The 12,880-nt window shown below is 46.4% G+C and overlaps 1 protein-coding gene across 3 annotated transcripts in view; it reads left to right on the top strand.

Moving 5' to 3' along the window:
• The window catches only part of ITGB1 (integrin subunit beta 1), a 234,339-nt gene that overhangs the window by 122,340 nt on the left and 99,119 nt on the right, over nucleotides 1–12,880 (top strand). For all 3 annotated transcript variants that reach the window (XM_033931504.1, XM_033931506.1, XM_033931505.1), the window contains one exon: nucleotides 1,105–1,200. In XM_033931504.1, the coding sequence (XP_033787395.1) occupies nucleotides 1,105–1,200 (96 nt within the window). The remainder of the gene's footprint in view (nucleotides 1–1,104; nucleotides 1,201–12,880) is intronic.

The following is a 12,880-nucleotide window of genomic DNA, read 5'->3' as shown; positions in this document are numbered from 1 at the left end:
TAAAATCAAATTTTCTTACTTTTTTTTCTGGGTGATTTCATTGTTCTGGTTCTTCTTTCTGTCCATTCATTATTTCTTTTCTCTCCATTTTCTGCCCTATATCCATCTTTCAGTTTCAGCTTTCTTCCATTTTTCTTCCTCCTGAAATCTTTCTAGTTTCCATCTCAACTCTTCTCTTCCTCTCCATGAACACATCTCCTTTCTTCTTTTCTCCTCCATGGGCACCCTTCATCTCCTCTTCTTCCTTCATCCTTTCCATCTCATCTCTTCCCTTCCTCTCCAAGCACACCATCTCATCTCCTCTTTACTCTATGGGCACCATTTCTTTTCTTCTTTCCCCTCCATGGGCACCATTTAGTCTCTTCTTTCTTCCCCTCCATGGACAAATCTCCTTTTCCCCCTGTAGACATTCCTTCCCCTGCAAGGGCACCATCTCCTTCCTTCCCTTTGTCTTCACTCTGGCATTTCTCATTCTATACCCCACCCCCACAGCCTGGACCTCTCCCGTGGGTCCCAGGTTTTTGTCTGCCTCTCCTTTCCCCCTATACTCAAGCATCTGACTCACCCCATCTTTCCCTGCATGTCACTGTAGTCTCCTGCTGCTGCTGCTGCCACCGCCACCCCGATCCTCCTGTGCATACATAGACACACGTTATCTCCATTTCCCTCTCCTTCCCCTTGCTAGCCCCCAGCTTGCTTTTACAGTCTGCAGCACTAAATACATATTGCTTCTTTATAGCTGCAAACTCTCCCTCTGTAGATCCCGCCCCCTCTGAACAGAACTTCCTGTTTCCTACAGATAGGACACTACAGAGGGAGAGCTTGCAATGTGTATTTGGTGCTGCAAACTGTAAAAGCAAGCTGGGGGAGGGGGGCGCAAGGGGAGGTTGAGAGTGTGCACATGCACAGGGAGGGCAGAGAAAGGAGAAAGATACCGGAAGGAGGAAATGGTGAAACAGAGAGAGAGAGGTTCAGGTAGGGAGCTTGATGCAATTAATACATTAAAATTATTAACTTAAGTTCAAATTTTAACATGTTAAATGTGCAGCCCTAGAGCTGACAAAACCTTTTTGGATCATTTTACAATTCATTTTCCATTTACAGGATTATCCTTCTATTGCACACCTTGTACAGAAGCTTAGCGAGAATAATATTCAAACCATTTTTGCTGTCACTGAGGAATTTCAACCTGTTTATAAGGTAAAATAACAATAACTGTGTAAAACTGTTGGACTGAGTTCACACATTTTTCAATAGTAGCTGAGTTAAACATTCCAGTACAGTAGGCATGTCTCTATTCCCATAGAGTGTTTGAACCCAAGACAATGAAGTGATTATCTAAGATCACAAGCAGAAATAATGGCATTTGAACCCTGGTTCTTACCTTGATGATCTGGGTTCTTTCCAAATATTGGCTATTTTCAAAACTAATTTTTGTCTCTTTCTATATTATTTTAAATTTTATTGTATATTTTCTTTTTTAATTTTTGTAAACTGTGTCGAGCTCTATTTTTATAGAGAAGATGCGGTCTATAAGCTTAAGGTTTAGTTTAGTAATCCTCCACTCCAAGAGCTTTTTTTTACTCCCCCTGAAAATCAGATTGTGAATTTAAAATAAAGCCCACTTGCTACCTCCAAAATATCTTTCTGTTGCGATTCTGCTGGTCTGTACCATGCAGGCTTGATTATAATTGGTCTGTCACCTTAGTTTGCATGCCTGTGATTATCCCAGGACAAGCAGGCATGATATTCTCACATGTGGGTGACGTCATCTACGGAGCCCCGATGCGGACAGCATTTCAAGCAAACTTGATTGAAGATTCAAGTTTGCAGTGCTGCACCACGCATGTGTGCCTCCTGCTCCACTAGAGGGCTCATCCCCTCCTCGTGGTCTGCAGTTCAATTTTTTCCGCCGAGCTAAGAAGACCGTTTTTTTCCTAGCTCTGCCCCAAAGTGCTCCCTGCACCGCGATTTTTTTTTTTTTTTTTCATAGTTTAACAAAGTCGCTGTGCAAAATTTCTTAATTCTAACTTGATTCCTGCTCCTCGCGCTCAACGCGCTTTCGTTGCGGCCCGGGGGCTCCCGGGTCGTCGTAGCCACGTGGCCGGGTAGGCCGCGGCTAAATGATCTATGTCACGGCCGATTAGCGGCTTTAAAAAGTGCACCCGGTGCGAGCGTCTATTATCCATTACAGACCCGCATCGTTGGTGCATCCTTTGCCTGGGTGTTGACCACCCCACCGAAACTTGCCCCCGGTGTGCAACCTTTCAACACCGGGCACTCCGTCGACGATGAGCCCGCATGGTGGACCTGTTTGCCGCCGACCAACCCTCGACTTCGGCCCCGGCCTTGACCTCGGCCTCGGGTACCTCAGCCCCGCCTCGGGACTCGAGCTCGAAGACCCAGAGTTCCCAGAAGTCTCCGGCTCCGGGTAAGTCCCCTCTTTCCTCGACAGGTTCCATATCCTCAAAGAAGCCAACCTCGGGGACGATGGCCGGACAAGGGGGAAGTGTTTTTTTTTAAGTTTAAGTTTTTAAGTTTTTTAAGTTTAAGTTTTATTAGGATTTTATATACCGCCTATCAAGGTTATCTAAGCAGTTTTACAATCAGATACTCAAGCATTTTCCCTATCTGTCCTGGTGGGCTCACAATCTATCTAACGTACCTGGGGCTATGGAGGATTAAGTGACTTGCCCAGGATCACAAGGAGCAGCGCGGGGTTTGAACCCACAACCCCAGGGTGCTGAGGCTGTAGCTTCAACCACCGCGCCACACACTCCTCACAAGTGCCCTTCCCATGGCCCCGACAAAGCCCCCGAAGACCTCTGGACGTGCCTCCACCACTCGGGAATGCTCTAAATCGAGATCGTCCTCGGTGGAGGGCACCATGGCCTCAGACATGCCATCGATGCTGTCTGTGCCGGTATTCCAAGATCTGCTTCGGGCAATGATCTCGACGGAGCTATCGGCTGCCTTGGCTCACCTCCACCCGGCCCCGACTTCGACCTCGCGTGCGCCGGACCATACTGAGCCTCGCGTCGAAGCCCCTCGGGGCAAGATGCGCCGTTTTCGCCGCCTCTCTTCATCCTCAGATTCTTCCCCGAGGCACTCGAGGCGTTCCACCCCGGCGGAGACCAGCGGGGCAAAACGCAAACCGAAAGCCCGAGACTCCTCGGGACACTGACTCTCAAAGAAGGCGAGGAGTTCACCTCCGAACCGAGGCCGCTCACCCTCGACACGATCGGGGGAATCGCTACGGGTGACCGAGCTATCGCTCACTAACCCCAAGCTGATTCTGACTCCCCCTTGGTCCGGGGCTCCGGCCCGAGGCTCCAGGCTTTCGCCGAGGGAGTCCGGGGAGAGGTCTCCGACTCGACATCGGTCAGTACCCCTTACCCCGACGTCGTCCCCCGATGGGCTCCTTGAGACGACGCATGTCCTCGACCCCGGAACGCTTCCATAGCGCGTCCCCGGCATCGGATCGAGGCTCTGAACGCGAACCTCGCTATTCAAGGGAGGCTTCCCCGTCATTTTCAGCGAAACGGAGGTCACTTTCACCGTCCCCGCATGGGGCCACGGGCTCGCATCGGCCCTCCTTCACGAGGTTCATCCAGGACATGGGAAGAGCCCTTGACCTGGACTTACAGTCTGATTCGAGATACTCCAAAGAATATCTGGCGGAGTTGGATATGCCTTCGCCACCCCGAGAATCTCTCAGGCTGCCGCTGAACCCGGTGCTCCGGCAGACCCTCATCAGGAACCTCGAGACTCCTTACATGGTGACGGCCGTCCCATCTAAGATGGAGTCTAAATACCGTACGGTGCCCTGCCCGGGGTTCGAGCAACCACAGTTGTCCCACCAATCCCTATTGGTGGAGTCTTCCTTAAAAAAGGCTCACCCCTCTAGGGTATCCGCGGCCGTACCTCCGGGACGCGAAGGCAGGACCTTAGATAAATTTGGCCGTCGCTTATATCAGAACTCAATGATGGCCTCTCGAGTTCTAAACTACACATTTACTTTTTCTTCATATCTGAAGCACCTCATTGGGCTCCTGGGCGCCTTCTCAGTAGACCTGCCGACCTCTCGCCAGGCAGCGTTTGGACTCCTCCTCGAGGATTTCTCAAACCTCCGATTACATTTATTCCACGCCGCTTACGACGGCTTTGATCTTTCATCCCGGGTAGCTGCCTTCGCTGTGGCCATGCGCAGACTGACGTGGTTGCGGTTGGTCGACATGGATCCTAACCTCCAGGACCGCTTAGCCAACCTTCCTTGCGTTGGCAAGGAACTGTTTGACGACACCATCGAGGCAGCCACGAAGAAGCTCTCAGAACACGAATGTTCCTTTGCCTCGCTCGTCCGCCCGAAGCCAAAACCACCGACCTCCAGGCCTTTCAGGGGATTGCCCCGGCGCTACCCCCAAAAGTCCACCGGCCTTTTCAAGACCACCACCTCGGCGCCCCCAGGCTCACTCTAGGGCACTGCCAAAATCACAGCCGTCCGCGCCTGCAAAACCGTCTCCGTCCTTTTGACAGGATGCGCGGACTGGGGCTGGCCCCTTCCGCGCCAAAGCCAGGCCTCCTTCCCATCGGGGGACGCCTACAAGCCTATTACCCTCACTGGGAAGCCATAACGTCGGACTCATGAGTCCTTGGCGTGATCTCATCAGGATACTCACTCAGCTTTCGAGAGGCCCCTCCCGAGAGCCCTCCGAGCGCGTGTCCCCCCAACCGAGCGCAGTTGTCCCTCCTTCTATCCGAGGCCCGAGATCTCCTTCGACTGCGGGCGGTGGAACTGGTTCCTCAGGAACAGATGGGCCAATGGTTTTACTCCCGTTACTTCCTGGTACCAAAAAAGACGGGAGACCTGCGCCCGATCCTGGACTTAAGACGCCTGAACAAATTTTTGGTGCGGGAAAAGTTTCGAATGCTTTCCCTTCCGACTCTCTACTCCCTAATCGACGAGGGCGATTGGCTCTGCTCCCTCGATATGAAGGAGGCCTACACCCATGTTCCGGTGCATCCCGCTTGTCGCAGATACCTGCGGTTCCAAGTCGGGGACCTCCATCTACAATATCAGGTCCTCCCCTTCGGCCTGTCCTCGTCCCCCTGGGTCTTCACGAAGTGCCTCGTAGTGGTGACGGCCACCATACGCTCCCAGGGTCTGCAAGTATTCCCGTACCTGGACGACTGGCTGATCAAAGCCCCGACCAAGGAGGGGGTTATCTCAGCGACCCGACAGACTATTATTTTCCTTCAGAGTCTGGGGTTCGAGATAAATTTTCCAAAATCCCAACTGCGCCCCTCTCAGTCCTTACCATTCATTGGGGCCGTGCTGGACACGGTCCGTCTTCGTGCCTTTCTCCCCCCTCAACGTCGGGAGATGCTGGTAAATCTGAGCCGCCGGACCTTGAGCCTGACCTCCGTCTCGGTGCGACAAATGATGACGCTCCTGGGCCATATGGCCTCTACCGTCCATGTCACTCCGTTCGCACGTCTTCATTTGCGATTACCACAGTGGACGTTGGCCTCACAATGGCGTCAAGATCGGGACCCGATCAACCACCCTGTGACAGTGACTCCTTCCTTGCGAAGATCGCTCCATTGGTGGACCGACTCTTCAAATCTTTCCAGAGGTTTACTATTTCTCGCCCCCGCGCATCACAAGGTCCTAACCACGGACTCGTCGGAGTACGCTTGGGGGGCTCATCTAGATGGTTTACGAACGCAAGGTCTGTGGTCAGCAGAGGATCGTCGCTGCCACATCAACGTGCTGGAACTTCGGGCCATTTACCTCGCCGCGGTGGCTTTTCAACACCTGCTTCACGACCGGGTGGTTCTCGTCCGCACGGACAACCAAGTGGCGATGTACTACGTAAACAAGCAAGGAGGGACGGGGTCCTGGTCCCTCTGTCAGGAAGCTCTGCGCCTTTGGAAGTGGGCAATCTCCCAAAACATCCTCCGAGCGGTTTACATACAAGGAGAACAAAACTGTCTGGTGGACCGGCTCAGCCGCCTCCTCCAGCCGCACGAGTGGTCCCTGCATGCTCAGGTCCTTCGCCAGATATTCGACAGGTGGGGGACCCCCCAGATAGATCTGTTCGCCTCCCCCGACAACCAAAAACTGCCTCTCTTCTGTTCGAGGATTTACTCCCCAGAACGTCTCGAGGCCGATGCCTTCCTCCTCGATTGGGAGGGAAGATTCCTCTACGCGTTTCCACCCTTCCCTCTGATCCTGAGGACACTGGTTCATCTGAAATCGGTGAGAGCCACTCTGATCTTGATCGCTCCTCGGTGTCCCCACCAGCCTTGGTTTTCCCTACTGCTTCAACTCAGTGTCAGGGAACCCCTGCTTCTGCCCGTGTTTCCCCTCTCTGCTATCTCAGAGTCGAGGCTCATTGTTACATCCCAATCTTCAGTCTCTTCACCTGACTGCTTGGTTCCTTTCCCCCTGACCTCTCTCCCGCTATCACAGTCGGTCAGGGAGTTATTAGAAGCTTCTAGGAAACTATCGACAAGACTCTGTTATTCCCAGAAATGGACTAGATTCTCGTCCTGGTGCTCCTCCCACCGCCAGGACCCAATGACAGTCCCAGTGCCGCTAGTCCTAGAGTATCTACTTCAATTGTCCCACTCAGGCCTGAAGACAACTTCCATTCGCGTACATCTTAGTGCGATCGCCGCCTTTCATCAGCCCCTGGAAGGAAGGGCTCTTTCACTTCATCCCTTGGTCTCTCGTTTCATGAAAGGTCTCTTGAATGTTCACCCTCCCATCAAGCCTCCCTCTGTGGTTTGGGACCTAAACGTCGTTCTGGCTCAACTGATGAAACCCCCCTTTGAGCCTATGGATAAGTGTCATCTGAAGTTTCTCACTTGGAAAGTGATCTTTTTGCTGGCCCTCACTTCTGCTCGGAGGGTTAGTGAACTACAGGCTTTGGTAGCGGATCCGCCCCTCACGGTTTTTCACCATGACAAGGTAGTCCTCCGCACTCACCCTAAGTTCTTGCCCAAGGTAGTATCTGATTTTCATCTCAATCAGTCCATTGTTCTGCCTGTATTTTTTCCCAAGCCCCACTCTCATCCCGGAGAGGTGGCGCTTCACACCCTTGACTGTAAGAGAGCGCTGGCCTTTTACCTCCAACGCACTCATTCTCACCGGAAGGTTCCACAGTTATTTTTATCGTTCGACCCAAATCGCTTGGGGCTCCCGGTTTCCAAGCGCACTTTGTCAAACTGGTTGGCTGCTTGTATTTCTTTTTGCTACGCTCAGGCTGGTCTCGCGCTACACGGTCGAGTCACAGGGCATAAAGTCCAAGCAATGGCAGCTTCGGTTGCTTTCCTCAGGTCTACGCCTGTCGAGGATATCTGCAAGGCTGCCACATGGTCTTCGGTTCATACCTTCACTTCCCACTACTGCCTGGATACATTGTCCAGGAACGATGGCCAGTTCGGCCAATCGGTGTTACTTAATCTGTTTTCTTAAATTGCCAACTTCCCTCCACCCCTTCGTTATTAACTTGGAGGTCACCCACATGTGAGAATATCATGCCTGCTTGTCCTGGGATAAAGCACAGTTACTTACCGTAACAGGTGTTATCCAGGGACAGCAGGCATATATTCTCACTACCCGCCCACCTCCCTGGGGTTGGCTACTTTGCTGGATATGTGAACTGGAGATCACGAGGAGGGGATGCGCCCTCTAGTGGAGCAGGAGGCACACATGCGTGGTGCAGCACTGCAAACTTGAATCTTCAATCAAGTTTGCTTGAAATGCTGTCCGCATCGGGGCTCCATAGATGACGTCACCCACATGTGAGAATATATGCCTGCTGTCCCTGGATAACACCTGTTACAGTAAGTAACTGTGCTTTCCTGACTTCTCATGATTCCCTTTATGTGCTTCATTGTTTTTTTCATTAGTCTGCTTAAGTGTAGAAGCAGGATCTGTTTCCAACTTTTGTATGCAACAGGTCAATGATTCTTAGAGAGCAGCTGAATCCTGTCCAAAAGGCTGTTCCTTTATACAATGAGTATGACTGTTAAAGTGGACTTGAAAGGGATTGCAATCTTTGAAGTTAGACTAGCTATTTTCATCCTTGGGGTTTCCTGCAGTTGCAGAGCCAGGTGTGACTATAAAAAGGCAACAAATTGAATAGCCAGACCTGAAATAAGTAGCTTGAGGACAAAAAAACATTGTAATTGATGCCTGATAGATTTAAGTGATCCAGTGAGTCTGCTCACTAAGGTGGTTATGGTTGTAGCTTTTATTCTGTACAGATTAGTCCTTCATGCCTTCGTTTAGAGCAGAAAGGAACTTGTCTGATCCAATTGTAGGAGAAAGAACCAGCATATAGGAGAGATGCTGTTTTTCTCATGAAGAAATCTCAGGACTAAAAGCTAGGGGAGGGAAAGGAGTAGAGATGGTGAACTAAAATTATATCCACTGAAAATATGTCGATGTCCTCTATAATAAAATGCTCCTCAACGATTTTAATTGTAATTCATTGTGGTGTCATATATGTTCTGAGACCTGGAGACACAGTGAATGTCATAGGCGGCGACATTTTTTTTGAATAGCTGATAAGAGAGAAGCCCGAACGATGGTGTATAGACACGTTAAACTGGCTGAAACATTCAGGGACTTGGATTTTTTTTGCATTTGAACTTCTTTCGGATTTCTTGAGGCAGACAACGAAACATGATTCATGGTTGAGAATACAGTGACAACATAAGCTTAAGTTTTTGAAGTTTGAAAGTTGATATTGCACAAGTGGATGAATACCATATTTTGTGGTCTATAACAGTGTTCTTCAACCTTTTTACACCTATGGACCGGCAGAAATAAAAGAATTATTTGGTGGACCGGCATTGGTCTGCGGACCGACGGTTGAAGAACACTGAGCTAAATTGTGGGCCATCTGGAAGCCTTCCCTCTGATGTTGCGACATCAGAGAGAAGGCTTCCAGTTCAGGCGCATGACGTGCGTAGGAGCCGCTGCCCGTGGTTTTGTGCACTGAGTCAGTGAGGAAGAGGGAGCCAGCCCGAAGATAACGCCGCATCAATCGCACCGCAAACCAGCAGTTGAAAAACACTGTTTTGGGCCTGATGCACATGCCGGCCCTGTGGACCGGCACTGGTCCATGGACTGGTGGTTGAAGAACACTGGTCTATAAGATGCACTTATGTGTAGAGGAGGAAAAATCAAGAAAAAATTTGGTTCAGAATTTTTTTTTTTCTTGGCTTTTCCTCCTCCACACATAGGCAGGCCACTGGTCTGATGGTAGGCAGCCCACAGCCGCCCCCCTCCCCCTGGTTACCTTTTTAAAAATTCTGGTGGCAGTGGTCCAGCACGATCTCAGCAGGAGCTTTCCGCGCTCCTGCCCCTCCCTCATTTGGACTGCTGCTTATCTTTCTGCAGAGCGGTGCATAAAGCAGGAGCACAAGCTTTTCACACTCGTACCTGGTCCCACGCTGCTCACTGAATGGCTGCTGTCAGTTGATTTGATGGCAGCCATTCAGTGAGTGGCGCAGGACCAGGCACGAGTGCGAAAAGCTCGTGCTCCTGCTTTATGCACCACTCTGCAGAAAGAGAAGCAGCTGTCTAGTGAGGAAAGGGCAGGAATACGGAAAGCTCCTGCCGAGACTGTGCTGGACCACTGGAATTTAAAAAAGGTACTCGGGGGGGGGGGGGGGGGGACCGGGGGGACTTGTTTTTGCTCTATAAGATGCACCCTTATTTCCACCCACTTTTGGGGTGGAAAAAAGTGTGTCTTATGGAGCAAAAAATATGGTAATTCTTGCTTTAACATCATATGCAATGATTGGTCGGTGAGTCTTTAAGTGAGATTACACACTTACTGTGTCTCCAGGTCTCTGAGCATATATGACACCACAATGAATTACAAAAATAACCACTGTTGACGTCATTTTTGAGCACTTAATTATAGTTGTTGAAAGGGGTTGTCTATATTTTCCCCTTTATTTATATGCAAGTTGCCCCATTTACCTTGTGACTTGGTCAAAAATATGTCAACAGCTGAATCATTTAAAATAATTTCTCTGGGTAATATGAGTTCAGCTTACGTTCAGTCTTCTTTAAACTTTATAGAAAAGAATAAGGTTTGTTTTTATTGTATGATTTAATTGCTGTTTAATTGTTTTACTGTTTTTATTTACTAGCTATTGATAATGTAATCTGCTGATATGAATCTTGGTTATGTCATGTGTAATATACTGTTGATGCTTATAAATGTGAATATTTTGTACTTTATGGTAAAACTTTCAGAGCATGTTAGAAAAGAAGAATGGAATAGCTATTCTAAGAAATTCCTTTCATGTTAATATTATTAGGCAATCTAATGATAATCAAGGAAGATGGGTTCTTATAGAAATTTCCATTAATAATAACATTTGTCATACTAATGCCTCTTATACAAAGCCGCGCTAACGGCTCCGAAGCCCATAGAAATTTAAAGGGCTTCGGGGTTGTTGCCGTGCGGTAGCTGCTAGTGCGGCTTTGTAAAAGAAACTGTAAATCTTCAAACAGGGACTCCCCAGACTTCTTTGATGAAGTGGCTACTGTAATTGCTAATTTTGGACAAAATCATATCATTATAGGAGGAGACTTTAACTTGGTGCAAGATGGGATTCTAGATAGACAATCAAGTAAGCCATACAGATATAACAAATCTCAGATGAAAATTATTGATATTAAAAAATCTTTTGGCTTACTTGACCATGGAGACTATTATATCCTAAATACAAAGACTTTACTTTCTTTTCTCCCCTACATAACAGCTATTCACGTATAGATTTATTTTTAATCTCCTCCCATCTAATTTAATACATTGCTAAATCTGATAGCCACTGTAGAACAGTATCAGATTATTCAGTCTTCTCTCTTCACTTGGACAAGCTATTGCCCTTACTTCATTATTTAACTCTTTGCTTTTAAAGGATGATGAATTTATCTCTTTTCTTAGGGGAAAAATTTCAGAATACTTTTCCATTAATGAAGCTGACTATAAACTTGATATTTGGTGGGACGCTTTTAAAGCAACCATAAGAGGACATATAATTAGTTACTCAATAGGTAATACCTCAAAATGGTATATGCTATTTCAAAATAAGAATTTTTTATTTTTTGAGCCCAAACAGTTATTGGAATTTATTGCTTCTAAAGAAGGTTTAGTAACCATGTCTAAATAGGTTTGACCTTCCATCTGGCTGTGGGATAGGATATCTTGTGCCGTTACTCTAATATAATTTAATAGTTGATTTGAAGTTTATTTCCTTTCTTGATCTCATAAATATTGTGGGCTAAATAAAAGTTAATATTACTTGTTTATATTCTGTTGTTCTTTGTCAATCTTAAATTTCTTCATCTCTGATCTGTATCAAGTTATGATTGCATACTTGTATAATATAAAAATTCAATAAAATTTAAAATTAAAAAAAAAAATATGGTTTTAGCACCCAAACTAAATTACATTTTCAGTATGATTACTATTCCTTTCCCAGAGTCTTTATATAAGGTGGACAGTCTAATTAACAAATTTCTATGGAAATCTAAACCTTACAGAATAGCGCTGTACAAATGAAAATTGTCTAAAGTAAGAGGCGGCATAAACTTACCAGATTTCAAAAAATACCACTTAGCTTTTAGACTCACCCAAAGTCTGTGCTGGTTTCAAAACCTGGATGATTGGAATACTCAAAGATGATTGGTACTGGAGAAAATATTAATTTCTCCTATGCCTATACATTTACTTCCTTTTATGGATAAATATCTTTATTCAAACTCTTTAAAAATCCTAAATTCTTCAGCTTCAATCATATTTACATTTTATAAGGCCATGAAAAACAGCAATATAGATTGGGACTACATTCCTTTATGGTATAATAGCGCCATTGAATCTCATATTATCTCTGGAATTAAGTCCTGTCTATCAAAGAATATATGGGCTCTATCTCAAGTAACTTTTCAGGGTGAAATTATGTCGTTAAATAACCTGAAATGTATCCTGGACCTCCCTGAATTTGAATTACAAAATTGGCAATTGATTTTAGAATCCTTCATCTCCCTAAGACTGATGTGTAGAAATATTTCTCCTAACTCACCAAATTTTAAGTTCACACAGTCTCTCTTAATAGAGAGAAAAAGAGCTTCTAAAACTATGCATGAATTGGGTAGGGAAGAGGTAATTTCCTTTGATGAACTTTGGAGGAAGAATTGAACTTAATTCCAGATGAAACTAATTGGAACTCTTTCTGGTCTTTATCAGCACGTCCCACCATGTCGGCCTAAATTTGTCAATCAACCTTTTTTATTCTGTATAGGGCTTATTGGACCCCCTAATAAAATCGCTAAATTTAAACATTCAGTTTCTTCAGGTCTATGTTGGTCTTGCCATACGCAGGCTGGTACTCTTAAACACCTCCTTTATGAATGTTCCAAGATACTAGTATTCTGGACAGATATCTGGTCCAGAATACTTTCTATAACACATTTAGAAAATAATCCTACCATCTATTACAAATCTATCATTCTACGCTCCTCAAATCCTGATAGCTTGATCACTCAAATGCATACCAAAATATTTGACACAATGATTGCATTAGCTATCCACCATATCGCCATCAATTGGAAATATAATTCTAAACTCAACTTTCCTGAATGGTGGGATCATTTCAGTATAATTAGAAAATATGAGGAAATAATAGTCATTAAACAGAATAATATTGCTAATTTTACTAAGAAATGGGCCCCTTGGATGGTTTTTGTAAAAATTTGAAGGAGAATCTTCCCTAACTCCCTCCCATCTGAATTGGATATATGCAGCTTATGAGTATTTTATTTTATTCTGTGTTTAATTTTTGT

This window comes from Geotrypetes seraphini, chromosome 2, assembly GCF_902459505.1.
Source record: "Geotrypetes seraphini chromosome 2, aGeoSer1.1, whole genome shotgun sequence".
NCBI classification, from domain to species: domain Eukaryota; kingdom Metazoa; phylum Chordata; class Amphibia; order Gymnophiona; family Dermophiidae; genus Geotrypetes; species Geotrypetes seraphini.
Note: the sequence above shows the minus strand (reverse complement) of the source record. Positions and strands in the feature narration are given on the sequence as shown.